This window comes from Grammomys surdaster, unplaced genomic scaffold (genome assembly GCF_004785775.1).
Source record: "Grammomys surdaster isolate TR1022 unplaced genomic scaffold, NIH_TR_1.0 136, whole genome shotgun sequence".
Lineage (NCBI taxonomy): Eukaryota > Metazoa > Chordata > Mammalia > Rodentia > Muridae > Grammomys > Grammomys surdaster.
This window is the reverse complement of record NW_021604594.1, coordinates 11,257,608-11,284,776: the sequence shown is the minus strand read 5'-3', so window position 1 is coordinate 11,284,776 and position 27,169 is coordinate 11,257,608. Positions and strand designations below refer to the sequence as shown.

General features: G+C 39.8%; 1 protein-coding gene across 1 annotated transcript in view; it reads right to left on the bottom strand.

Moving 5' to 3' along the window:
- Positions 1-26,054, bottom strand: part of Ola1 (Obg like ATPase 1) — a 122,268-nt gene extending 96,214 nt beyond the window's left edge. Inside the window, exons 1-4 of the mRNA XM_028762909.1 lie at positions 25,889-26,054; positions 24,432-24,532; positions 13,918-14,061; positions 10,571-10,698 (exon numbers count right to left, since the gene is read on the bottom strand). Coding sequence (XP_028618742.1) covers positions 10,571-10,698; positions 13,918-14,061; positions 24,432-24,532 — 373 coding nt within the window. The 5' untranslated portion in view covers positions 25,889-26,054. The remainder of the gene's footprint in view (positions 1-10,570; positions 10,699-13,917; positions 14,062-24,431; positions 24,533-25,888) is intronic.
- Positions 26,055-27,169: the final 1,115 nt, after the last annotated feature.

Here is a 27,169-nt window from a genome sequence, read left to right as displayed (position 1 = left end):
CACTTGGGAGGCAGAGGCAGGCGGATTTCTGAGTTCGAGGCCAGCCTGGTCTACAGAGTGAGTTCCAGGACAGCCAGGACTACACAGAGAAACCCTGTCTCGAAAAAAAAAAAAAAAAAAAAAAAAAAGAGAAGCTTTTACCACTTCATAATCAACATTTTTATAATATAATTTCTTATAATATTTGCTGTAATCTTTACACAATGAAACATTTCATGAACAGAGAAACACAGTATTCTCAATCTAAAAAAGAAAAGGCTTAATCAGACAAATCAGAGTTAATTCTAGGATAAAACTATTTGTATGAGATAGTATAGTAACATATTGCCAGTACATCAATGTTGCCAAATATTCTATAATAGTTCAAGCTACATATACAAATTTTTTAAAAATACATTCTTACAAGACAGGAAAAGTGGCCACGTAGAACTATAAACCTAACTAAGGCACTCAGAAGTAAAAGAATTAGAAGTTCGAGGCCAACTATGTAGTAAATTCACAGCTAAAGTGGGCTACACAGATACTATCTCAAGCGGAGTATGGTGGCTCATGCCTTTAATCCCAGCAGTCAGGAAGCAGAGGCAGGTGGGTCTCTGTGAGTTTGAGGCTAGCCTGGTCTACATAGCAAATTTCCGAACAACCAGAGTTATTACACAGAAAAACCCTAGAAGTAGGGTGTGTGTGTGTGAAGGGAACCAGGGAAGGAGGGAGGGAGAGACACTATCTCATAAAACCAAAAATATTAATTAACTAATATCTGTGTTCTGTTTCTGGTGCTGGACAAAACCTTCCCTTAAAGCAAACAAAGGGCCTGGGGAGATGGGGTGGGTATAAAGTACTTACTGTACAATCCTAAGGACACGAGTTCAGATTCTCAGCAACCACATAAATTCTAAGAGGACATGGTGACCCAGCTATAGGCAGCATTCTGTAGGGAGAGACGCTGGCTAGTGAAACTACTTGTATAGGTAAGCTATGGGGTCAAGTAAGAGACCCTGCCTCAACATGTAAGATAAAGAATGATCAAAGAAGACGTAGGATGTCAACTTATAGCCCCAACACAAATGTGGGGATATACACATGCCCTACTGCACACACCCATGGGCTCATATACATAGGACCATGCATTCACATATGTGTGCACACACAGAGACACATTAACAAACAAGACACTCAAAAGCATTGCCCAGCTGGAGACCCGCCTACTGAAGCTGTCCAGGGGAGAGCAGCAGACTCTGAAAGGGAAAGAGATGCTGCTCATCACATTAGGGACCAGCAGGACCGGAACGGGGGGGGGGGCGGCGTGCACAGGGAACTGTCTAGAAAGGATTTACAACCTCCCCCACTCCCGTGTGCCAGAACCCCAAGAACACTAAGGCTATAAGGACCCCTTCCCCCAACAAAAGCACCTGCAGCCTGTTAGAGACAAAGGGATCTAAGAATTTCACATTTTTTAACTCGATGAAGGAATGTCAGCAACCACGTCTTGTTTTCTATATTTCATTTCCACTCTTACATGCATCTATCTCATGGTGTTTGCTCCTCAGTTAGGTTTTAAGACTGCTGCTTTACAGTTTCTACATCTTGTTTACTAGAAGGCCTTTTCAGCTACCTCTCATTCTGTCTTCCTCTTTCTCATCTTTATTCACTCCCTGTTTTTACTTCCTTCTTTCTTTCTTTCTTCCTTCCTTCCTTCCTTTCTTTCTTTCTTTTTTTTTGGTTTTGTGAGACAGGGTTTCTCTGTGTAGCCCTGGCTGTCCTGGAACTCACTCTGCAGACCAGGCTAGCCTCGAACTCTCGAACTCAGAAATCTGCCTGCCTCTGCCTCCCAAGTGCTGGGATTAAAGGCGTGCGCCACCACCGCCCAGCTTTACTTCTTTCTTATAACATTATACACCTTTAGCAACCTCTAAATCATGTTTCCTAACATTATCTTAGCTTTCCCCTCCCAGCTACTTTACATATCTGAAATATATTTTTTCTTTTCAGAGTCACTCTAACACTCACTCCTCATTTTACCCACCATATTTCCCTTCATACCACATCTTACTAACTAAAATCTCAATCTATTCCACTATTAGTAATTTGTCCTCCACCAGTTACTTGAATCAAGGGACCACTATAATTACTGGCTACTAGAGACATCTACAGATTACAGACATCTGCAGAATGGTAATGCCAAATAGTGTGGTTAGTCTTGCAGTTAATGTCACCACTGCTGTAGGAAAACTACTCTTAGCACACAAAGGAGAGCTGAAAGTATTCAAGGAAAGTTTACAGAAGAACAGGTTACAGGAGGTTGATTCCATTCACTCACGCATAACAAAGACTGCACTGATTTCCAAAAACAAGCCTGTTCTGATACTTACATTTTTAACTTAAGAAATGACAGAGTTCTGACAACTAAAAAAAATGTGGCTCAAAACATGATACTTGAAGATAAAGAGATTCTCCTGGACATTAGAAGTTGTTCTCATATCCCTGATTAATTTAAACGCATTAATGATAGAGGAGTTACAAAGCAATCCCTACAGTTGGCTATTTTGAGCAGAGGACAGGAAATGAGACCTCAAAGTTATATCAGAAAAAGTAAGAATGCTCCAGTCACCTTAAATATAAGACCACCAAGGATATAAAAATATATCTAAACAACTAAGCTGCAAATAACTAGCAGACTAAACAGTTTCATACAGCACTGCAATTTAAAGTCAAAGGAACTGCTTCTGCTGTAGTATTCTCCATAGTAAACAGAGGCTGGTTATTAGAATTTCTTGTATATGTAGAAGAGAACTACTGCAGAATTATTGATTACATTGAATTTGTTCTGAAGAAACAAGGAGAACATATGAAATTTGGTCAAATTATTTGCTAAAGTCTAATACTAGGTTAATTTAATAAATACTGCTAAAAAAGATAATTACAGAACCCAAGGGGGGGGTGGGGGAGAAACTCCATTATTTTAGAATACAATCAAAGACAACTTTATATTGGCAATTTGTGTCTAGGCAAAAATGTGTGATTCATTTAAAACTTCTAAATGACAAGCTTATGAAGGGGGGAAGGAGGGCTCTTGAAAACAGAATTTATGTCCATGGTAATTAAAGGTGATTTACTAACATATAAACACCTAACTTAACCTAAGGGGGTGGGGCAATTGAATGAAGGCAGTTTTACCTTCTCATTTAGCAGTTCAATAAAGCAGTAGTGCCTTGAGGGCTGTAATTCCAAATAAACTAAGAAGGCCACTCAAATCTGGAGTTCTACCTTCAGCTCCATTAGCCCAGTGCCCAGAACAGAACTGAAGGAGCTCTCTGAGGCTGCGCTGTTAAATCTCTTACTAAACAACTGTGACAGACGAGATTCAAACAGACGCAGGGGACTAGGAATACGAAACAGAAAGAAGGAAGACACATCTGTCATTAATAATTCAGAAAAAGGATAAGGGCCTTTAATTCTCCTTGCCAAAAATTCTAACTGTCTGCACAGAAACCAAGAAACCATCTTTACACGATCTGATCTTAGCTCTATGTCCATAAGAACTGGGCTGACCAGCTTAAGAGGGGGAAAAAACCAAGAGGGAAGTATACTTAGCAAACACTTGCAATCCTATTTGGAGAGGAAAGAGGGAGGTGTTTTCTAAGGATTAAGACTGCATATCAGAAACAAAAAGAGACACAAGAATAGCCCAAGGCACAGGCAGGTAGTGCTGGTGCACACCTCTAATCTGGGAGCATTTGGGAGGCAGACGAAGGTGGGTCTGAGTGCGATGGAAGCCTGGTATACATAAGGAGTTCCAGGATAGCCAAAACTACATAATAGAGAGATCCTGTCAATGACTAACTAACTCATTAATTAAAGTTCCATGGTACAACTGGCAGTTATTCTACAATCTGAAATGCTATATTTCCTAAAATAGACTCTTACTTTATGAAATAAGCACTGAAAATAAAATGAAAAAGAATATATTACTGGCCAAAAGAAGTCTTGAGCTAGCCGGGCGGTAGTGGCGCACGCCTTTAATCCCAGCACTTGGGAGGCAGAGGCAGGCAGATTTCTGAGTTCAAGGCCAGCCTGGTCTACAGAGTGAGTTCCAGGACAGCCAGGGCTACACAAAGGAACCCTGTCTCGAAAAACCAAAAAAAAAAAAAAAAAAAAAAAAAAAAAAAGTCTTGAGCTTAGTATTATAATTATTATGATAGAATAAAAATGGATTTCTATGTTCTATGTTCTAAAGCTGGTTCTAAAACTGGCACACTTTACATTTGCAAGAGAGATCCAGCATCATACTGGTAGTCCCAGACCTCTGTGATATGTATAACACTGGAGGAGAGTAGACAGGAGCTTGCTGCTGAGAGGAGGGACAGGAAGCAATCAAATGGTCATCTATGAGCTTATCGGCTCCATAACTGCACAGACAAGTCAACAAAGCTAAGAGTTAACTTCAAATCAAAACAACTGTCTAAGGCATAAGAACAAAATGAGGAAGAGACTACCAGATATAATACCTACACTTCTATCACCCCCCCCACACAACACACACACATTTTCCTTCTCCCACAAAAGGAGTATGAATTTTCTTTGCTGGCTTTCAAACTTGTATAATGCATGTCTCTCAAATTAGCTACAACACACTACACAGCAAATGTCTTTGCCATTCATGGTTTTCATGCTCACTCGACTGTTGCATGCACATTCAGAGATCAGAAGTTGATAGACACTCTGTGCTTCTTCTCTCACCCTCTACTCTGTGTGTGTATACGAGTGCGTTGCTGTAGGTATGTGCATATGTGTACGCTGGTTCACATACGTGCACATGTGAGGACAGAGACTACGGTGAGTATATTTTCCTCAATCATTCTCAACTTTTTACTTTTTAGGAAGAGTCTGTCAGGGACCTTCAAGTTCAGTATCTCTAGATTAGCCAGAAGGCAAATGAGCTTTGAGGATCTGCTGCAAGACACTGAGAAAGTAAATCAAAGAAGATGGAAAGATATCCCATGTTCCTGGATTCACAGAGTACTGGAGGGTCAGGGGGAAGGCTCTATTACCAAAGTTAATTTACCTAACAAAACTCTGATGTCATATTTCACAGATTTAGGAAAAACAACTCAGAATTTCCTATGGAACCACAAAAGACCATGAATAACCAAAGGTATGAACACTGTTAGGGCATTAAAATACCTGGCCTCTAATTAGACTACAGAGCTAAAGTTACAAAGACAACCTGGTACTGGTATAAAAATGGATGGGTAGGCAAATGAATCATACTAGGACTCCAAAATGAAACAACAAAAAAGTCATGCCTACGTATTTTGACAAAGGAGACAAAAGCATGCTGGATAAAGATAGCCTGTTCAATAAGCAGTACTGGCAAAGCTTGATTTCTTTCACCTTGTATGATCAATTCAAAATGAGTCAAAGACCTTAATTTAAAACCTGAAATGCTGAAAATTCTAGAAATCCATAGAATTCTCTTCAAGACACTGGAGGAGGAAGAACTTCCTGAGCAGAACTCGTAGCCCAGGAGACAGCCTAAACTGTAAACAGATGAGACTACATGAAAATAAAGTTTCTGCACAGTGGGAACTGGAGAGATGGCTCAGTGGTCAAGAGCCTGTACTGCATGACATTTGTAGCTTTCAAGCATTACAAACATACATAGCATACATACATTCACTCTTAAGTACACATAAACACAATATACAATGGAGCAATGTATTTACTAAGTAGCCATTAAAGTTTCCCAATAAACGCTCTACTAGGAATCAGGAGAGGCTGCTGATGCTCAAACTGCCAGAATGCTTGTCTGACATGCACAAAATCTGACATTTGATCCCCAGCACAGCATACATCAGGAGTAGTGGTACATGTCTATAATCCCAGCATTCAGAAGGTAAAAAAGGATCAGGAGTTCAAGGTCATCTTTGGCTATACAGTGAGTTCAAAGACAGCCTGGAGTTATCTTTGACAGCCTATCTATTGTGAGTTCAAACACAGCCTGGAGTTATCTTTGACAGCCTATCTTTAAAAAACCCAGGAAGCTAGTAACAATCATTAGGTATAAAAGTTTAAAAAAAATCATAAAGTAAATAAGAACAATATTTACTTTCAATTTACATTCAATGTATATCTGTATATCCTATTACAGATTTTTAAACCTGTTTTATCTATTTTCAAAAATTAGTATTAGAAAATTAAAACTCTCATAGGAATAGAAAAGGAGCCTAGATATACCTAACGGAACTTTAAATGTGGATATTATTATATATCCCTCACTTACTAATCTTTCTGCTAAGTCTATCTCTTTGAGAAATACCAGAGATATACAAAGAAGATAGCCATGATAAGAATATTCATTAGCAAAAAAAAAAAAAAAAAGAATATTCATTAGCAATAACATCTGCAATTTTTAGAAGTTACACATAATAAATAGGAAGCTATTCAGCAGCTCACGAACAATGAGGTAGTAATTAAATAACAGTGAAGGATGGAATAAGCCAGTCTCAAAAAGAGGAAATACTGTAGGATCCACTGACTTGAGATACTTAAGTCAAATTCAGTGGTGGTACCTGCCTTTAATCCCAGCAGAGACAGGAGAATCTCTGAGTTAGAGGCCAGTCTGATCTACAGATTGAGTTCCAAGACAGCCAGGACTACACAGAGAAACCCCATTTAAAAAAAAAAAAAAAAGACAAAAACCCAAACAAACAATGTAATCAAATTCAGAGACAGCAGAACAGTGGCTCTGGAGCAGGAGCAAATAATTAGCACTGTGGAGTGCTGTTGAAAAGGTGCTTAGCTTCAGTCTGAGAAGATGAAGAAGTCCCTCAAAGGGGCTGGAGAGATGGCTCATTGGTTAAGAGCATTTACTACTCTTGCAGAGGACTGGGTTGGTTCCTAACACCCATACGAGGTTCAAAATCATCTGTACTCCAGGTCTAAAAGATCTGCCACCCTCTGGTGACCTCTGTGGTCAACAGGCAATGTCTGTGATCAACACATGGTACACATACATATATGAAGGCCAAACACCTATACAGATAAAAAATACAACTTGGGGGCTAGAGAAATGGCTCATCAAGTCAAAGCACTGTTGCTCCTGCAGAGAACCTGAGTCTGACTCCTAGCACTGACATGGCAGCGTGTAACCATGTATAATTGAGTTCCAGGGCATCTAATGCTATCTTCTGACCTCCATGGGAACCAGGCATCCACACAGTGCACAGACATACAATGTAAGCAAAATATGCATTTTAAAAAATCTAAAAGAAAGCATAATTAGCATGAATATTTTTTTAAAGTCTCTAAAAATGGATGATGATACTGGTTACCTAACAACTGGAATACACTGAATACACTGAACTTCAAATATTATGCATATTAACACAAGTTTTAATTAAAAAAAAAGAGAAAATATATTGCCATTTAAAATCTACATTTACACACGGGTGTAACCAGCAGTTAGAAGACAAGTTCTCCATTCAAGACCAGCCTGGTCTACATAGCAAATTCCAAACCAGTTAGAGCTACATGGTAAGACCATACCTCAAAAAATATATAAAATAAGACCTAAATTTACAAAAAACAGCATTATAAACATCAGTTTATATGTGCTAACATAAGACATCTCGTATTTCAACTACAAAATAATTATGTAGATAGTACAGCACTACTGCTCTTATTTTACATGGAAAACTATGGTTCAGAAATGCAGATTATACTTTCAGTTTTGTGACTATCAGTGGGAGCCAATAGTAACAACCAGTTTGATCCTAAAACACATGCTTGTGCTGAGAGTATCAGGGTATGGTTCAGTGGTAGGACTAGCACGCAGTGGCCTAGGATCAGGTCCCACAATCACACATAAACACACACACACACACACACACACACACGTATACGCACACTCTCACACTATATTCAATCAAACAATTTTATCCTCAAATGTAACCTAACATGATCATTATTTTCTTTCCATGGTATTATTTAAATGACCTTTCTTGGAGCTAGAGCAGGCCTCGGTGAGCCCCTAAACAGTTATCACATTGAGCTACTTCATAAACTACTCTGAACCACTTGTACTTCTGCTTCAAAGTAAATGAAGGCTTTGGCAATTTATTTTATTTTAGGAAGCTGCTTTAGTTCATGTAAATGACTAACCTAAAAAGGCATTTTGGATAATTAGCTTCAAAAGATTTAAAAATAAACATACTGGTACAAACAGATGTTCCCAACAATAAAATCTTCCACAAAAGTAATATACACTAAGCATAAGAGACAATTATTTTATTTTCAAAAGTAGTTTAATCTATTAAATAATTCTTTGAAATAATTATTTCAAGTGTTTTTTTTTTTAAATAAATACCAGACATTTTCCTTTGGGAGTAGGGCATTGCTGGGGACAAAACACAGTTTTAGACATTCTAGGCAAATTCTCTACCACAAAGCACACATCCATCCCTAATAAGAGTTGTTTTGTTTTGGTTTTGTGTGTGTGTGTGTGTTTGTTTTAAGATTTACCTTATTTTTAATTATGTGTATATATGTGTAGCAGAATTTTAAATATTAGTGCAACAGGAGGCCTGTGATTGGACAGGAAAAAGGGAGGCGGAGCTAAGAGTGGGAGGGGGAGGGCAGGAGGAGAGAGGAGGAGTGAAAATGGAAGCGGATGTAAACCAGCATGGCTTTAACCAGCTATAGGTAGATATGAAACCAAAAGGTTAGGACAGATGGGATAAATTGTCTAATCTGTGTTGGCATCTTACCATTACCAATTGGCCTTGAAATTATTGTGTGGGTATCTTGGGACTTGAGTATTTGATGATATATAAATCTGATTGGTTAACTATAAACATTAAGAGTTTTGATTTACTGGGTTACTGGGTATTGTGATATCTAACAGCGATGGAGGTTATTGCATGGGGCTAAGCCTAGCGCCATGGAGTCGGCAGAGTTGGCCTAGGGGCCAGGTCAAGAGTCATGGAGGCGGAGGTTGGCAGTGGCAGAAGCAGCGACCACACAACGTCTAGGAGGCACCAGGCCAAAGAGCCTGCCAGGATGAGAACACCTGGAATGGGGCTAGGTAGTCCACCGGTGTTGGGAACTTCGCAGTTCTACTTGGTTGCTAGAATGTGGGACCACTGAGGCTGAGCGAGTTGGCAGCAGAGCTGGGAGCTGCCGGTCCAATTTTTTAATATCTCCTGCTACATATATGCACATGTCTGTGTATGGGTTTGCAAAGGAATCACTGGAGATCAGAGGTGTCAGATCACCTGGAACTAGAGTTGCAGTGGCTGTAAGCAATCTGATTCTAGGAACCAAACGTGGGTCCTCTGAAGATCAGAACATGCTCTGAGCTGCGGAATCAACTCTCCAGACCCCTAATATGAGTTTTTAATAAACCAGGATCTCCTTTAATGATCGCAGGTAAACTAAACAGGCAGTTTAAATTAATAAGTTTGTGTGTATACTGATATGTGTGCACATTTGTAAGTGTTCATGTATGTGAGAGACCTATATAAAGACCAACATGTATGAAAGCCAGAAGTTGACATCGGATAGCTTCTTCAATCATGTTCTACTTGTTTTTTGAAATAAGGTCTCTCATTGAACCTAAAGTTCACTGGCTGCAGTGGCTGACCCACCCAAAAATTATGTCTGTCTCCACATCCCCAGCACAGGACACAGGCTCACACCATATCCCTAGACCCATAAAATTCTTTTTACTAACTTTCTGCCTGATAAAAATCATCAAATCTCATGTTTGTTTGTGGAGGGCTTTTTTGGATTTTTTAATGTGTACATGTTTTTATGTTTGTATGCCACATGTGTGAAGGTGCCTGTGGAAGCCAGAAGAAGGCTCCAAACACTCTAGAGCTGGATTACACAAAGTTCATAAACAACTGATATAAGTGTTGTGAACCAATCTCGGGTCCTCTGGAAGAACAGAAGCACACTTAACCTCTGAGACATCTCTCCAGCCTAAATCATACATGTTTAATTGAGCAACACAGATGACATAAACAAAAGAGTATACCTAAGAGGACTCAACGACTCATAAAACATTGTATTTTAGCCCAAATTTCCCAAGTTTTTGTGCCATGGCCCTGGCACAGGCACTGAATGAAGGTGTAGCATCAAGGGTTATTCAGGTGTGTAGGACAGCTATCTTCAACATGTCAACTTCAGAGTATGACATGAAAATCCCTTGCAAGAACCCGTGCCACTACTGAACTGAAATGTTACATAAAGCCTGTGTAGAGCTCTTCTGACCCAAGCATCACAGTTCTGGACTCAACACAGCACAATTTTTAAAAAGTCAAAATGCCTTTATAATTCCCAAGTCAGTTCACACAGAAACACACTTCAGGTCTCTAATTCAGAACAAGGGATAACTACAACCAGACCATATCAGCCATCGTATGGGGAAACGACAGGGACAGTAAGGTTAGAAGTCAGTAAACCATGATTTATCTTGCAAAACAAAGCTATCTTCTATAAACCACTCATTTCTACTTGTATAATATAGAAAAAATATTATCTTAATAAATAAACAAACAACTGTACTTACGTGTTAGATGAAAAATCCCATCACAGGCACTAATATGAGACAAAAAGGCATTCCCCAAGCCCTGCCCATTGTGAGCTCCTTTCACAAGGCCAGCAATGTCCACTACATTTAAGAAAGCAGGAATCTTGCTGAAATACAAAAGATAACTTTATTATAAAGAACCTGCTTATCAACCAACTGAATTTTCCAAGCATTTCACATAAATTAACTATTTGCTTCTTGAAACAAGGTTTGGAATGTACATAATAATAACTTGATAAGTTAATAGTCTCCCAAATAAAGAAACTCTCTATATGCTTTGACTTCTTTCATTACATTATTATGGGGGGGCGGGGCAGAGGGGAATGTATACATGTGCCACAGCTTGCTCTGGAGGTCAGAGGACAGACTGCAAAAGTCAGTCTTCTCCTTCCACTATGTGGGTCCTTGGGATTGAATTTAGGTCATTGGGCTTGATGCCAGCTTCCTTTTTACCTACTAAGTCATCTCAATGGTCCTCTAGTGTGTGTGTGTGTGTGTGTATGTGTGTGCGCGCGCGTGCGCAGGCGCATCCACAGGTATCTTCAAGTGCATGTAGTGGCCTAAAGTTTACACAGGGAGTTTTCCTCAATCATTGTCCACCTTACTCATTCAGAAAAGTCACTCAAACAAAACAAAACAAAACAGCAAAAAAACAAAAATAAAAAAACAAAACAAAAACACAGAACTCATAGACATAGCCAGTCTGTCCAGCCAGCTTCCTCCAGGGATTTCCAGTCTCTGCCTTCGGTGCCTTTGGTGCACAACATGCGCATGAGTGCTGGAGATCCAAACTCCAGTCCTCACACACCTGGGTGACTAGCTCTTTACTCACTGAGCCATCTCCCGTGCCCCTCCCTTTTTTGTACATATGTGAACATGAGTATGCACATGTGTTTGTGAGTGTCCACATGTGCATATAACCCCTGAAAGCCGGAGGTCATATTCCAGTATTACTCCTCAGCTATCATCCACCTTGTTTCTTGAGACAGCTTTTTTTAATATGATCTGGAGCTTGCCAACTAGGCTAGGCTAGTGACCAGCAAGACCCAGAGATCCACCTGCCTCTGCCTCCCTGGGATCAAAGGTGTGCATCACCGCCGCTATGCCTAGCTTTTTTTTTTATGTAGGCCCAGGAGACTGCACTTATGTATTCATGCTTGCATGGCAAGCTTCTTACCCATGCCCACATTAAGACTTTCTTACCTAGAAAAACCAGGGAGGAAACTATTGTTCTATTTCTGAAACCGAAACTCCCATCAGTGGTATTACTAAAAGTTCTATTGGCACATGCACATATCAAGTATCAAAATCAATGCTTGGGGTACAGCAGAAGCTAGGGTTAAAACAGAAACCTGGCATTTATCAGCACTCCAAAATAGTGACTAAAAATTCTTTGTGAATGAATACAATAGTGAAAGAAAAGTTAGTGAAAAGTTAAAGAGAAAACTAAATTCTCAGTAGTAATAGATAAATAGTAAATATATTGCATATGATACAGTACTGAAAAGGTAATAAAGTTTCAATTTGTATTGTTAACCTAGAAAGTTATTTTTAAGTATTTTATCTTTAATTAGAAAAAAATGAAACCTTATCAAGGAGAAAATAAGATAGTGCATTGTAGGATATGGGGACAGAAGGCTGATAACATAGTGAGAAGTGAAAGCTGCTTCTTCTTCCTATACCATGACAAAACAGTGTATCTACATCAAGAGGTATATTCTTCTATACTGTGTGCTAAATGTGTACACAGAATCATGGGATATGTGTTTTTCCTAGAGTATGAATAACTTCCTGTATTTAGTTCTGAGCATATATATAGGACACCAGCTCTCTCTAATCCTGCCCAGAACTGCAGAGATGATGCTGCTTCTCTCCTTATCATATTTGCCCTTCTCTAACACTGAGAATCCTGATTCCTGTGATCCTCACTGTATCCCAGCATGTGCTGAATTCCTCTTTATAATCATCTTCTTCACTCCATCAGGTTACCGTCTAACTTGAAGACCTCCTGTTTGTTCGTGGCTACTGTGAGGATGTGCTTCTGACAACAGGCAGTCCTTGTAGGCCCAGCAGCTGCCATGCTGCCATCTCGCCCCACTGAATTCCCTTCTAGTATAGACCCTTGTCACCACTAGACTATATATATGGCCATGTGATGCTGCTGAAAATTTCAAAGATATGGAGATACAATAAACCTTTTGAATTTCAAATCTGTTGAAATTTTAGGTATTAAAGGTATGAATGCCTCAAAAAATCCTTGTTATCCTTTACTAAAAAGAAATTAATGGCCCTTATGGAAATAAAGAAATTGAATGGAAGCCTATCTTCTGAAGTTTAGAAGGTCAAAATACTACTTATATGAAAACACAACAGTAGAACTAAGAATACAGTTAGAACTGGGTGTAATAGTGCACACATTTAATCCCAGCACTCAGAAGGCAGAGCCAAGCTGACCTCTATAAATGTGAGGCCAACCTGATCTACCTACACAGTGAGTTCCAGCCCAGCCACAACTGCATAGTGAGATCCTGTCTCAAAAGCAAAACCAAACAAAGAGCATTATGTGGTAGAGGTTATACAAGCTCACATTCGACCAATCACAGATCAAAAAGTATTCACAAGAAAAAAAAAATCACACCTGTAATGAGCATCCAAGTTTTTGTCATCATTCCCTAAATAATACAGTGTACCTATGTATATAACAGTTAAACTAACTGTATAAGTAAACCAGAGAGGATGTGAAATCTAGAGGAGATGCTGCAAAGGCTATATGCATGAAATAACTAAAGCACTTTAGGTCAGCAGCTTTTGATATCTCTAGAGGCTAAGAACCAATTCCCCATTCACAGATACCAAGGAACAACTGATTAGTAAAAATCACCTTAAACAGCTGTAATATTGCATGCCTGTAAATTCCAGGCTGAGGCAAGAGGAGTACAGATTCAAGGCCAGCCTGGGCTACATAGTCAAATCTTGTGTTAAATAAACAAAACTCATCTAAAAATTCCACTACCCAGAAATTACTGTCAATAAATTAGAGATCTTCTTCACACACCTCTTCCTATGTATAATGCTATATATCCTTACAATAACATGATAAAATCATGTAACATAAGCTAATTTCTCCCTCTACTTCATAATCTCCAAAAAAACTAACTGCATTAACAAAGAAGATACTTCCTTCTTCCTTTTCCATTCTACATTGCTTTTATAATCATCCAAAGTAATGCTATGTTAAGTTTGGAAGAAACTTGATTCTGAACATATCAAATGCACATATTTCCCCATGTATGAGCAAATAAATAGTGGTGTAACGTATTTCTTACCTTGCTGGTTTGTGATACTGGCAAAGGAAGTCAAACCTCTCATCTGGCACAGGCACTCTGCTCTCATTAGGATCAATAGTGCAGAATGGGAAGTTTTCTGCTGAAGCCTGACTATTGGTTAATACATTGAAGAAGGTAGACTTCCTAAAGTAAAGGAAAGCACTTTCGGTCAATTCTTAAATTGCTAAAATAAAAAAAAGGACAAAAAACATAAACACACACACACATCTGATGCTAATTTCAGACCTCAGTATTTATAAGGACAAATTTGGGAAGGCGGAAGAAACATTTTTACTAACACAAAATATCAAATTTGATAATTTATTTTCATAGTTAGGTCATATTCCCTATTTTAGTCTATTTGGAATTTGAAAAAAAAATGTTCCCAAAGAACCTTTGAAACAGAAGAAACCTGGAATTCCATATAATATCACGAAACATGTTCTTCCACAATGTACCAGTATCGAAATGCCAGTATCATTTCACCTGGATCCAACATAACTTCCCTCACGTGACATACTAAAAGCTAATTGAAGAGAGGCTGCTATTTGTCTCTGAAGAAATAGGTCAGAGCTCATACTAACTTCTAATAGTTACTACACAAGGATTACTGGTGAGCCACAAACTATGAATTATAAAAGTAAATATGTGAATTTTTTGCAATATATTTTAAATCAAGATAAAAAGTACATTCATATGGAAGAAACTAGTCATGAATTTTTCAATTATCTGATTCATATTGTGATATGTACTCAGAAGATGATGCCAACCCATAGAACACCAGTCATGTTTTTAAAAAGTGAAGTCTGAAACAAAATGGGACTTTTAAGGATTTTGCGATTTGCTTTGTACTACTACAGAGATGTCACAGAGGACACAGGAATTTAAAAACAGAATTACTGTTACACAATTGAGGAAGCGACTAAGGATTAGTTAGTAATTATGAAGCCAACACTTACAAACTCTGGTTAGATGTGATTATGTAAAATTGTTTGCATATGGACTAAATTTGATAACAAACAATACTCAAAAAGAATAATAGTTGAGTTACTATGTAAATTAAAGATGATGATTTTTCCCTACCCCCGCCCCCCACACACAGACAAAATTTTAAGGTAAAACTGTCTCTTCAAATGAGGTCTAATTATCTTATATTCACCAGGGAAAAAACTATCTTAACCACAGCACATCTGATTAAACTTTTAAACCAAGGAACCAGATCTTTTTTATTTAATTCTGAGAGCCCTATAAAAACAAGATGAAGAGAAGGTAACAATTGAATCTAGTAAGAAGTGTGTTTTAACAAGATACTGAGCGATACCTACCTACCAGTCTTTAAATATTGAGCTTAAATCACATTCAGACTAAACATTTCAGAGTCAAGTAGAAATGTGTGCCAAAATAGACACAAATCACTGCTGCTAGCAAAACCACTAGTCAAATCAGTGGCTTTCAAATGCCCGCTATATTGCATTACAGAGGGTAAAGGTGGGGCACTGTCAGACCTATTACAGGATCTACCAGCATTCAAGCCCATGTTTTAAATATATGTAGATACATGGCATAAAGTCAGGTTTTAGAGACATGGGACTAGCTAGATTCATGCTCAGCTAAACAACCACAAACTAATGGTGACTGCTGTAGGATTTATAGTGGCAACCTATAACAGCCTAGCAGAGGATGTCCTGAATCAATGTGCATTATTGACACCCACATAGCCACGGTAAGGAAAGATCAAGGCCTTGAACCCACAGGTAAATTGACAAGCCTGTTCCTCTCAGGCTCTGTAGGGTGACAGGGCTTCCCTTGGGGGTCCACGGGCAGAATGAGCACTGTGTACAAAACCTAGCAACTGCAGCTTCCTCTTCCTGACTGCTTACAGCCTGAGCCCCCTGCCCCTGTGCCGAGGTTCTGGGCTTCTGAGTAGTGTGTGTGACTCCATCAAAGCACACACCCCACCTAACCCCAGTTTCTCCTGTCCATGCGTGTGTTGTTTCTTTTGTGTTCTTCTCCTTCCTTCATTCCCTTGTCACTCCTAGTCAGAGTTCCAGGACCCAGGCCTTATGAGACACAGTCCTCGGAACAATTTCAAAGCTCTAGGAATAAAATGAATCAGAGGAAATCATTGGCTTCTTTTATAGACGTGTCCTTTAATTTCAATCTTATAAAGACAGATGTCATACTACTTAATTTAAAAAGGTATGTATACTTATAAAGGTATAATCTATTTATTTCCAAAAAAAGATGGCAAGGCTTGAGCTTTGAGAAGGCTCAATAAGTAGAGTTGCCTACCACAGAAGCCTGGCAAGCTGACTAATCTCTGGTACCATTTGTTAAGACGGATGGCAAGAACTTACTCCAAAACATTGTTCTCTGACCTCTACACACTCACCAGAGCATGCACACACTCCCACACACATATAATAAACGCACATGTACAATAATACATATTTTAATTTTTAAAAGCATATAAGAGAGCATAATTTAAAATATAAATATATAAACACAGAAAGCAGATACTTTAAAGAGAATTTGCATTTGCAATATGGCCTTTAAATGTCATGCCTATTAAAAATGGACAAGACTTCTCAGAGAATAAGCTAGTTTCAGATCTGACACCAAAACACAAACAAACAAAAAGCAAGATGACTGAGTACATGCCTATAAGCCCAGCACTTGCCAAGTTAAAGCGGGAGGACCTTGAGTTTGTTTGCTGTCTCACACACACAAACACAAAACCAACAACAAAAAATAACCTGGAATCTCAACTTTTCCCACAAAACAAGAAGAAGCTATTAATAGTCATAGAGCCCTATTCAAATAACTATATGCCTGCTGTCTCAACTATTTCAGGAAGCTGAGGCAGGAGGTTAGCTTATGCCCAGAAGTTATAAACCAACTTTGGTAATACAACATGATCAAGGTTAAAATAAGGAAAAGAGAGAAAGGAAAGCTATTCTGGAGCAATCTGAAATGGCCGACTAAGCAAAGGCTCATCAAGCTAAGCCCCAATCAAAATGGCTAACACATATTTTTAACAAATCAAATAATTTTAATATTCACATACTGTAAATAAACCTCAAAAATATATTCTCATTGTCCACGTATTAAAGATGCTACGAGTAAGTCTGATATCGCTTAATAGCAGATCAAGATCACTTCTTGCCTACCATGACAAGACTCAGAGTTCAATCATCAGCATCACAAAAAGAAAAAAAATGTAAACTTTATTATTTAAGCCATATACCGAAACATACACCAGAAGAAACTACTATTAGTTCTTAGAGAGAAAAAATGTAACGCATTCAAACTCAACTTGAAAGACAATTCCCCATTTCTATAGACCATGTCGTCTTACATAGGTTTCAAATTTAGAAACTCCAGTAATTCTACAGGCATGAAAAAGGAAATATGGAAGGAGGAGATAGATATCTGCCAAGATTACTGCTGCAGACTTGAGGGAAGCCTAAAGAATCTGTGTCTTCCAATAGCTTTGTATGTACAAAATGGAAGAAAGGAAAGAAGGAAGGGAAGGGAAGAGAAGGGGAGGAGAGGGGGGAAAGGAAGGGAGAGCAAGAGGAAGAGGAAGAAGAAAAGGAAGGAAGGGAGGAAAATAAGAAGTAACTAGGGAACAGCCTAATTACTATGGACTTCGGTGGCAACTTAAGACATTTTTGATTTATTGAAATCTATTCAATCAATGCCTTTTGGAAGCAAAGAATTTCATTTTGGCATAAAATTGATGTGTTAAAAACCCATGGGTTTTTTGTGAGATGAAATTTTATACATACATATACATTTAAATCCTATAAGGTTATTATTAAGATGTAAAACAAGAGAAAGACTCACAATTATATAAAATTCAAACAAGAATGAGTTTGAAGAGCTGGAGAACTGGCTTGTGGGTTAATAGCACCTGTTGCTGTTACCGAAAACCTGGGTTTGATTCCCAGTGCTCACATGTTGGCTCATAGCATCCAACTATGTGTAACTCCAGTACCAGGGACACTCCCTCTTCTGTCCTCAGTGAGCACAGTGAGTACAAGGTGTATTTGTACTGCATATACATACACTCATGCACATACACATAAAATAAATAAACCTAAACAAAAGATTAGTTTGTACAAAGGACTCTTTCAGCAACAATGAGACTTGAAGAAACATTGCCTAGTAGCACATGCCTGTAATCCTACAAATCAGGAGGGATTTACAAACTAGCCTGAGCTACACAGAGATTTTAAGGCTAGCCTGAGCTAGAAAGAAAACACTTAGAACAAAAGCACAAATAGAAGAGAGTAACTAGACTTGATGTGTAGGCCTCTACTTAAGACACACAAATTTCATTTTGGAAAAAAACATCTTAGTACATTAAAAAAAATCTAATTGAATAGGTTTTACCTAAAATCTTTATGAAAATTTCAGTAGGTAAGAGAAAATATGAATACTAATGCAAATTCCCACAGCATACTGAATTAGCCACTTATACCACACATCCAAGACACAGATAAGGAGAATGTCCTTTCAAACTTTTCTTTCCATAACTACATTTTTCATTTATTTACTTAGTGTGCCTTATGTGAAGGTATACTTTAGCTTGCATGTGTGTAGAGGTTAGGGACAATGCCTTCCACCATGTGGGTCCCACTACTGACCCTGTCTTTACCTGCAGAGTTATCACATCAACCCTACTTCTTTGAATTTAGATATTAATTGTTAAAGCATCTATCCAGCAGAAAAATACAAAAGACAAATGATTGCCAATGTATGTATGTATATAGGTCAGTGTAGCTACATATATTTACATATCTATTCGGTAAAGGAACCTAAATTCAGTAACACACCTAGAGATCAGATTATTAGTCTCTTAATACCATTCTTGAATTTTAAAGAAAAGGAGCAGGGTGGGGGTGGGGGTGGGGGTGTGGGGGGAGTCTTCTGGACACAAGACCAGGACAGAAAGGGAAAGTCTAAGTCATTGTTTCCTTTTGTTTTTATATATTTCTTTATTCTGAGAAACAGGTGAGGGTCAAAGGTTCACTTGGTAAGTACTTGCCATACAAGCATGAGGACCTCAGTTTAGATCTCCTGAATGCACGTACAGTGGGTGTTCCCTGCTCGATAATTCCAGTGCAGAAGAGCTGGGAACAGGCTGATCCATGGGGCTAGCTGACCAGCCATTCTAGCTAGTTCAAAACAGCTAGCTAACACAAAACGAACTCAATGGGATTTTTGGAGAATTTTATCTCATGATTTATATATACATTTTTTACCTACTAGTCTCTTGCTTATATATGGTTTCCAGATTCAGTGAAAGACCTTGTCTTGAAACTAAGGTGGAGATGCTCCTTCCTGTCCTCCACCACTGTTTTTCCAGCCTCTTCCCCAGCCCTGTAGCAGACAAGTTTGCAGGGGCCTATCCTCCCAAACAACTCCTCCAAATCCTACAGTGGGCCCAGCTTTCCTCACTCCTGTACCCCTTCCTAGCCCTGCCTTCTAGCCCATCCTGTTCCTCTGTCAGCCACCTCCATCTACAAGCACTTTCTACCTGGGATCCCCAGTAGCCACACACCTGACCCGGACTCAGATCAGTGTCTCCCTCAGCTATCATCTGAAAACCTTCATCGTGCAGTAGATGGGAACAAGTACAGAGACCCACAACTGGACAATAAGCAGAGTGACAGACCTTGGAACTCAGTCTTAAATGGGATGTCTCCATCAAAGCCCTCCCTTCAGAGTAAAGGAGGAGGAACACTTGTAAGAGCCAAGGAGATGGAAGACACCAAGGATACAGTGGTTCCCAGATAAGAGGTCTGACACACATGAACTCAAGTCTATGGCAGCAGGTACAGGGCAAGCCAGAAGGTGTCCCAGTCGACCTGGGACCCCATCCCTCACTCAAAAGCTGCCAAAGTGCCAAATGCTCAAAAAGTTTTCTCCAATGGAGTCTCGCTAGAAAACAAACTCAATAGTATTTGAGAGAATTTTGTCTTATTATGCTTTACGTGGGCATTTTTTTACCTTACTGGTCTCTTGCTTATATATGGTTTCCAATTTTGTGTTTTTATGAGATAGGTGTGTGTGTGTCTCAGCATGTATGCATGTATATGTATAATATATGTATATGTACACAGTGTTTTCTATGGCTTTTTTTCTGTTTTGTTTTGTTTTATTCTGGCTTGTTTGTTTTGCCTGTTTGACCCCTCAAGACAGAGAGAAGGCATAGAGTTGGATGGGTAGGAGGTAGGGAGGAGATAAGAGGAAATAAGAAAGGGGAAAGCAAGATTAGAATATATTGTATGAAAAAAATATGTTTTCAATTAAAAAAAAAGATGGAAATCAACTAAGGCAGACACTCTCCTTATATTAACTTCTGGCTTTCGTGTGTGTGTGTGTGTGTGTGTGTGTGTGTGTTTTCTAACATTCCTTGCAACAAAACACTGCAGTTTAAAGGGAAATGCTGCTAAATTATTTGACACTTTGGGTAACCAACTGTCTGGAATTCATTGCAACTTAGGCCACAGGAAAAGGCCACAATCCTAGGAACTGCTGAGCTATAAGCCGAGGAAAATCTGGGTTCTCTAAGACTATCATACAGAAGGTCCACTATGACTAAAGAACCCATTTTTGACTGCAAAATACACTTTTATTTTATTGTGTGCAAAACTTACAATAAACTCTTTAAACCAAGGTTACATGGAATATTCCAATATCCATAACTCAGTCTAATGCCACACAAGAAGATCTATCCTTGAGATGAGTCTAAAACACTAAGTAGTTTCCCGCAAGAGCTTCTAAACCTTACATTCACAACAATACCTTCTTCTAACAAAACATAATTTACAAGGGACCACTGAGGTAAGAAATAGAAACCAAATCACCATACTCTTCCACTGATACTCTTTCTTCTGCATTAAAACATGTCTCTTTATCACAAAGCCTACATACAGTTATCAAAGAGAAGAGATTATCCTATTCACAAATAATTACTACCTTCCACAAATAATTATTGGGTGTTCACTATTTACTAACACCAGTCTAGGCACTAGAAATATGTCAATAAACAGGAACAACACAATCACTTCCTTTTTGGAACTGAAAGTCTAATAGGGGATGCCAAACAGCTAATTCAATTAGATAATATGTACAACATTCAGAACAGAGACTTGCATATAGTAACTTTCAATAAGGACCAGATTAGCTTTCTGAGCAAAGGGATTTATTCCTGTAGTCCCACCATTCAGTAGGCTCAACCAGGAAGATTTCTGGGAACTCAAGGGCAGCTTGGGCTACAGAACGAGACTTTGTCACAAATGATACACGACATCAGGCATAATGGCATATGCCTTAATTCCAGTACTCAAGAGATAGAGGCAGGAAATCTCTGTGGGTTTGAGGCTAGCCTGGTCTACAGAATGAATTCCAGGACAGCTAGAGCTATATACTGAGACCCTCCCTCAAAAACAAACAAAAAATACAAAAAACAGCTTAGCTACAAATATAGCCACTTAGTTTCTAGTAATTAGCTTTACAGATACATACTAAAAAAGCAAGCTTGCTTAACTCTCTAATATCAAGAGATTCTTCAGATAGTTTCTGTCATGGTTAGTTTTATGCCAACTTGACACAAGCTGGAGCCACCTGAGAGGAGGGACTTCAGTTGAAACATTGCCTCTATAAGATCAACTGTAAGCAAGACTGCAAAGCATTTTCTTAATTAGTGTTTGACAGGGCTGGGCCCAGCTCACTGTGAGTGGGGACATGCCTGGGTAGGTGGTCCTTGGGTCTATACAAAAGCAAGCTGAACAAGTCCTAATGAGCAAGCCAGTATGCAGCACTCCTGCATGGTCTCTGCATCAGCTCCTACCTCCAGGTTCCCATCTGGTTTGAGTTCCTACACTAGCTTCTTCCAATGGGCTAGGACAGAATACATAATACAAATAAACCTTTTCCTTCACAAGTTGCTTTTGGTTGTAGTGTTTCATCAGAACAGCATAACCCTAACTAGAACAGTTTCTAAATTGAACCCCCTTATTGCAACCAGTGAACTATCCTTAAGGAAACTATCCTGAACCTCCAATCTGTTTCTTGAAAACCCATTCAAAGCTAGGCAGATCTAACTGGCCTTTCTTGTCCAGGAATCTGTGTAACAGAATAGGTATCCCTGCTAAGAATCATCCAGGTCGAGAGCTGGTGTAGCTGAGCTCCATGTGGACTGACACATGCCTGCCTCACCCAAGTTCTTATCCTTCTAGCTGTCCGCTCCTTCAATTCTTCCAGTAAGCCTCTTAAAAGATTTGTGTTTCATACACTCAACTCTACCTGATACAGTTTAATGCAAAGATCATTCTATAAAGATCATTTTACAATCAAACACAATTACTACAATTGAGTAAACTATAGCATTAAAATAAATGAATTTTCACGTAAGCCCTGAGTTAAATCTTCGGGACCTCCCTATCAATAAAGAGAGAATTCAAGCCAACAGAATGGCTAAGAAGGTAAAGACACCTTCCACCCAACCTCTAATCTCCAATATTTGTGTCATCACCCACAAACAAAAGAAATAAAATGCAATTCAAGGGGCTGGAGAGATACCTCAGTGGTGGAGAGGACTGGCTGCTTTCCTGGAGAATCAGCGTTCAATTCCCAGCACCCACATGACAGCTCACAACTATGTGGGATCTGACACCCTCACACAGACATGAATGTAGACAAAAAAAAAAAAAAAAAAAACACACAAACAAACAAGCAAAAAAACCAAAAACCTCAATGCACATAAAAAAATTTAATTCAAAATATTTTTAAGTTAAATTTTACTGTGTTTAATATACCTCAATAAAATTGAAGAGGACTATTTTGAAGTTGAGAGTACTAATTATTATTATATTCTATACCGTACCCCCCAAAAATTTACATTAAAATAACACTTAAGATGGCCCTTTTCAATTAGTCCCATTTGAAGTAAAGACGGTGTGAACACACTAATTCCAAAGAGATGAATGCTAATATCAAAAACCTTCTTCTGGGGCAGAAAAACTCCCTGCAAACATTATGATCAGATCTTGCTTTCAATTTACTGGCAGCACCCTATGGTACTTGGCTTGATTGCTTGTTTTGCTATATTTAGATTTCTACTCTTTATTTATTATTACTCTACGAGTAGACTCTAGCACAGAAGGAAGCCCCGCTCTAGAAGAGACTGATTTCGGACAGCCACATTTGCTCATGTTTTATATTGCAAGAACCCAAGAACCAGGGATTTGAGTACATCATGCTCTATTCACTGAGGATTTTGTAATAGGAGTTCAGAGAGCACACAGAACACCACTAATCCAAACACCTGCAAGTACATCCCAAAACGCCCTAGTCATCTTCAAAAACACACGCTGTGTTTATTACCCTAATCACTGAGAGAGAGAGAGAGAGAGAGAGAGAGAGAGAGAGAGAGAGAGAGAGAGAGAGAGATTGAGAGATTCTTGGTTTTGAGATAAGGTTGAAGTTGGTCTCAATCTCACAATACTGCTCTTGCATACATTAGCCTCCAAAGTACTAGGATAAAGATATGAACGACCATGCCTGGCTAAGATAGTTTAAAAAATGAAAAGAACAGACACTGAACATCTAAGTTACATCTGTAGAGAAACTGTAAGATGAATCCCATATATATAATATATATCTATCATTGTCTTGTGTGCAAATATATGGTCTATACGGTCAACTTTAATTTTAAAGAGATAACAAAATTCAGTACTTTGTTCTCAGAGTCCCCAAATGTAACCACCTTTTGTGCACATGCACACACACAAACACACACACACGGCATCCATTTGCTTGTGCAAATGTGTGTAGACACAGTGCATGTGTGTGCTTATGACAGCCTGATGCTGCGGTCACGTGTCTTCCTCAGCTGCATGCTGTCTTACTTAGTGAAGCAGGGGCTGCTGCTGCATGCGGAGCTCACCACTTCGGCTAGACTGGCTAGCCAGCTTGTTCTATGGATTCTTGTTTTGGTTTTTTAAATATGCAGAAAGAGAAACCTTTTCCCTACCATCTAACAGTATATTCAAAGTAGTTACTTCTTTCTCAAAAAAATTTCACCCACCAGAGAACCCTCTTCTCAAGAGTTTTATAAAAAAAATTTTAAAACTATTTCCTAAATTGTTCTACTGCAAGTAGGTTTCTAGTAACAGTCTAGCTAGAAGTGCAGTTCCAAGCAAGTGGAATACTATGCTTTTCCCAACATTTCAAGTAAATGTAGCTGATTTGCCTCATTAATATTTTAACTCTCACTGCTTCCTCCTCTGAGTTTAGCAAAACAATATAAATAACTCATTCCAATGTGTGCAAAAAAACTAAAACCAAGTAAATAAAACACATGTAAGTTAACGGCTACTTTTGTAACAATATTCAAGGTCCTTTACTTCAACTTGAATTCTTATTCCCTTGTAAGTTTCTATATCTACAACAGGACGCAAAAGTTTATAAAATAAAAATAAGTCCCAATTTTTACTTACCCAACATTTGGCAATCCAACGATACCAATTTTCAATGAGGTTCCAAATCTTCCAATAATCGGAGGCGGTTTAATTCCGTCTCCTCCCTTTTTTGGGGGCATCTAAAACATCAAAATGAACTTTTAGGACTACCCCGACAAACAAAACACATTTCTGTATACAGAATATATTACTGGGTAATAGAAAAGAAAACCTACTGTTTTGTGTATCAATTCACAACTAAAATAAGAACAAAACTCATTCTTTTTTTTGGGGGGGGGCCCTCTATAAACAGATCTGATGGTAAAATTTGTACACGAGTCACTTCTGAGTAGTCAGTCCCAGAAACACTGCAGCAGCAGGAATCAAAGGTAAACATAAAACTTAGTTCCAATCGTCCACGTTGGCTGCTGACAACCACCTTCTTAACCTGTCATACTCTTTACAGGAAAGCATCTGGAAGCAGGAGCACAGACACAAGTCAAAGAAAGCCCATTACAGAAACACCAGCAACCAGGTCACCTCTCACCAACCATTCCTCCACCACTAGGGACCTGCCTTTCTCCACATCTCAACGTTCACCACACTGATGGTCACCACTAGGCCTGGAGGTCCTTCGAACCCAGACCTTTTCATCGTTGACACTGTAGGTAAGGCTAATTAGTCCTTATCACATAGCTTTTGAAACCACACTCTACACTGGATACTTTGAAGGCACTCAACTCACCCCCTCTTTAAGATCCAACCTAGAGCTTTCACGTATAAGGCCAAAAGCAAGTGCTCTACCAGTAGTGGGCTATACAACCCCATTTCAAATACTTTCAAACTTCTGACTGACAAGTCCAAACTTTCTGTCTTTTCTTGCTTGTCCTGGCTCCAAGGGCCACTGTGAAAAATTAATCTCACTTTTAACATGGCAATAGGAACCTACTAGGCACTACAACCTCGCGTCTTAGAAGCTGGAAACTAAAACTGTCCCTGCCTCCTGGCTGGCTGTACCTCCTAGAGCCACGCTGCTCCTCCCTCCTACACCCCCCCCCCCCCATTCTGCCCGCCCCAGAATTGATATTCCAACCTGTAATCTCAGACTGGGAGGCCAAGGATCTCCCTTTTTTAGGGTCTTGACACCTGTCCCGGGCCTCCAATGAACAGCTGCATGGGAGAGCCCGTCCAGTCCTGTGGCCTACAAGGGGTAGCCTACAAGGGGTGCCCCCGCAGCCCAGTAGCCCCGCAGGACCCCAGCACACCACCTTTCCCCTCCTGACCCAGCACTGGCGTCCTGCCCTGAGGCAAGACTTTCTCCCAGACTGCGGCGAGGGCCAATCTCGTGGCCGCGCGGCCTAGTCCGAGGGCGCCTCATTCATCCACATGCCCCAAGCTGTCCGCTGCCCTCAGCCCGTCCCGGCGGCCGGTCTCCGGCCTGGAGCCAGCCTCGGAGCCACTAGCCCGAGTGCCCATGGACTCCTTCGGCCACTCACCTTGCACCAGGCTAACGATCGCACGAGGTCCCGGACTGCAAAGACCGGTGTCGCCGGCAGCCGGAGGTGGGGAGGAAGGCGGAGAGAGAGAGAGAGAGCGCAGGCCCGGCCCTCCGCCGAGCCGCACGCACGACGGCAGAAGCGACGGAACGGGCGGGCCGGGGCGGCACCTGTGCGCAGGCCACGCCCCCACAGGGTCACGCCCATTGGCCCGGATGCCCGGGCCCGGATGGGCGGGGCCTGCGAGGGGGCGGGCACTTAGCGGCGCCAGGCTTCTGCGTCTCTCTACACGTGGGCTTCATTGGGTCCTCTAGGTTTCTTTCTGCTCTACTGCTCGGTTTCAGGGCTTCCTCTTCAGGTCGGATCTGTGTCTTGTCCCTGACTGATCGCACTGAGATCTGCCTTCGCCACCTGCACGGCGCCGCCCTCCTCCCTTTCCAGTAACTTCTTTCAGATCGGCTAACAGTGAGAGACCATTAAACTTTTTTCAAGGGAAAATGGACCGAGGAAAATTTCGAATCCAAGACGCACCTAACAACCACAGAAGTATATAAAACATTTAACATATATAAAACATCTTCTTCCCCGTCACCTCACGTACATTCCTCTCCTCTGCGAGATTAAGAACCACGAGAAGAAAACATGATTTCTTCCTGGTTATAAAATGAGACTACTGCAATCTATCTCACTAGTTTATTGGTAGGATTAAATCAAATAATATGTATAAAGTCACCTTCTGACTACACTATGTACTCCACTGGGGGGAAAAGTTGTTTATTAGGTTTTCTCCAATGACTTTCAAGTATTTGTTGCAGTGAATGTTCAAAAATTATATATTTTTTCCAAACATGCCAGTTGCAAATAAAAGGAAATGGGGTGAATTGGTTGCTAATCCCCAATTTGCAGATGGCAGAATAGTATCAGGTAAAGTCACACAACTAAACGAATTTAGTGACAGAAGACTTACTTCAAACCCTCATCTCACTGCAAAATCTGGGTTTTTTTTTAAATTACATTTATTGTCTATTATATGTGTGCTTGTATGGATTAGCTCATGCATACTACAGTTCTGGTGAGTTCAAAGAACAGCTTGGAGTCAGTTCTCTCCTACTTTGCAGGTTCTGGGGATGAAACTCAGATCATGAGGCTTAGCAGCAAGCCCCTTTCCACACCGAGCCATCTCACAGATCTAAAACTGTTCACTGTCTGACAGAATCCTTTGGAATAGTGACTTATAAGCAGCAGCTGAGCCACTGTTTATAATAGAATTGCATTAAGGTT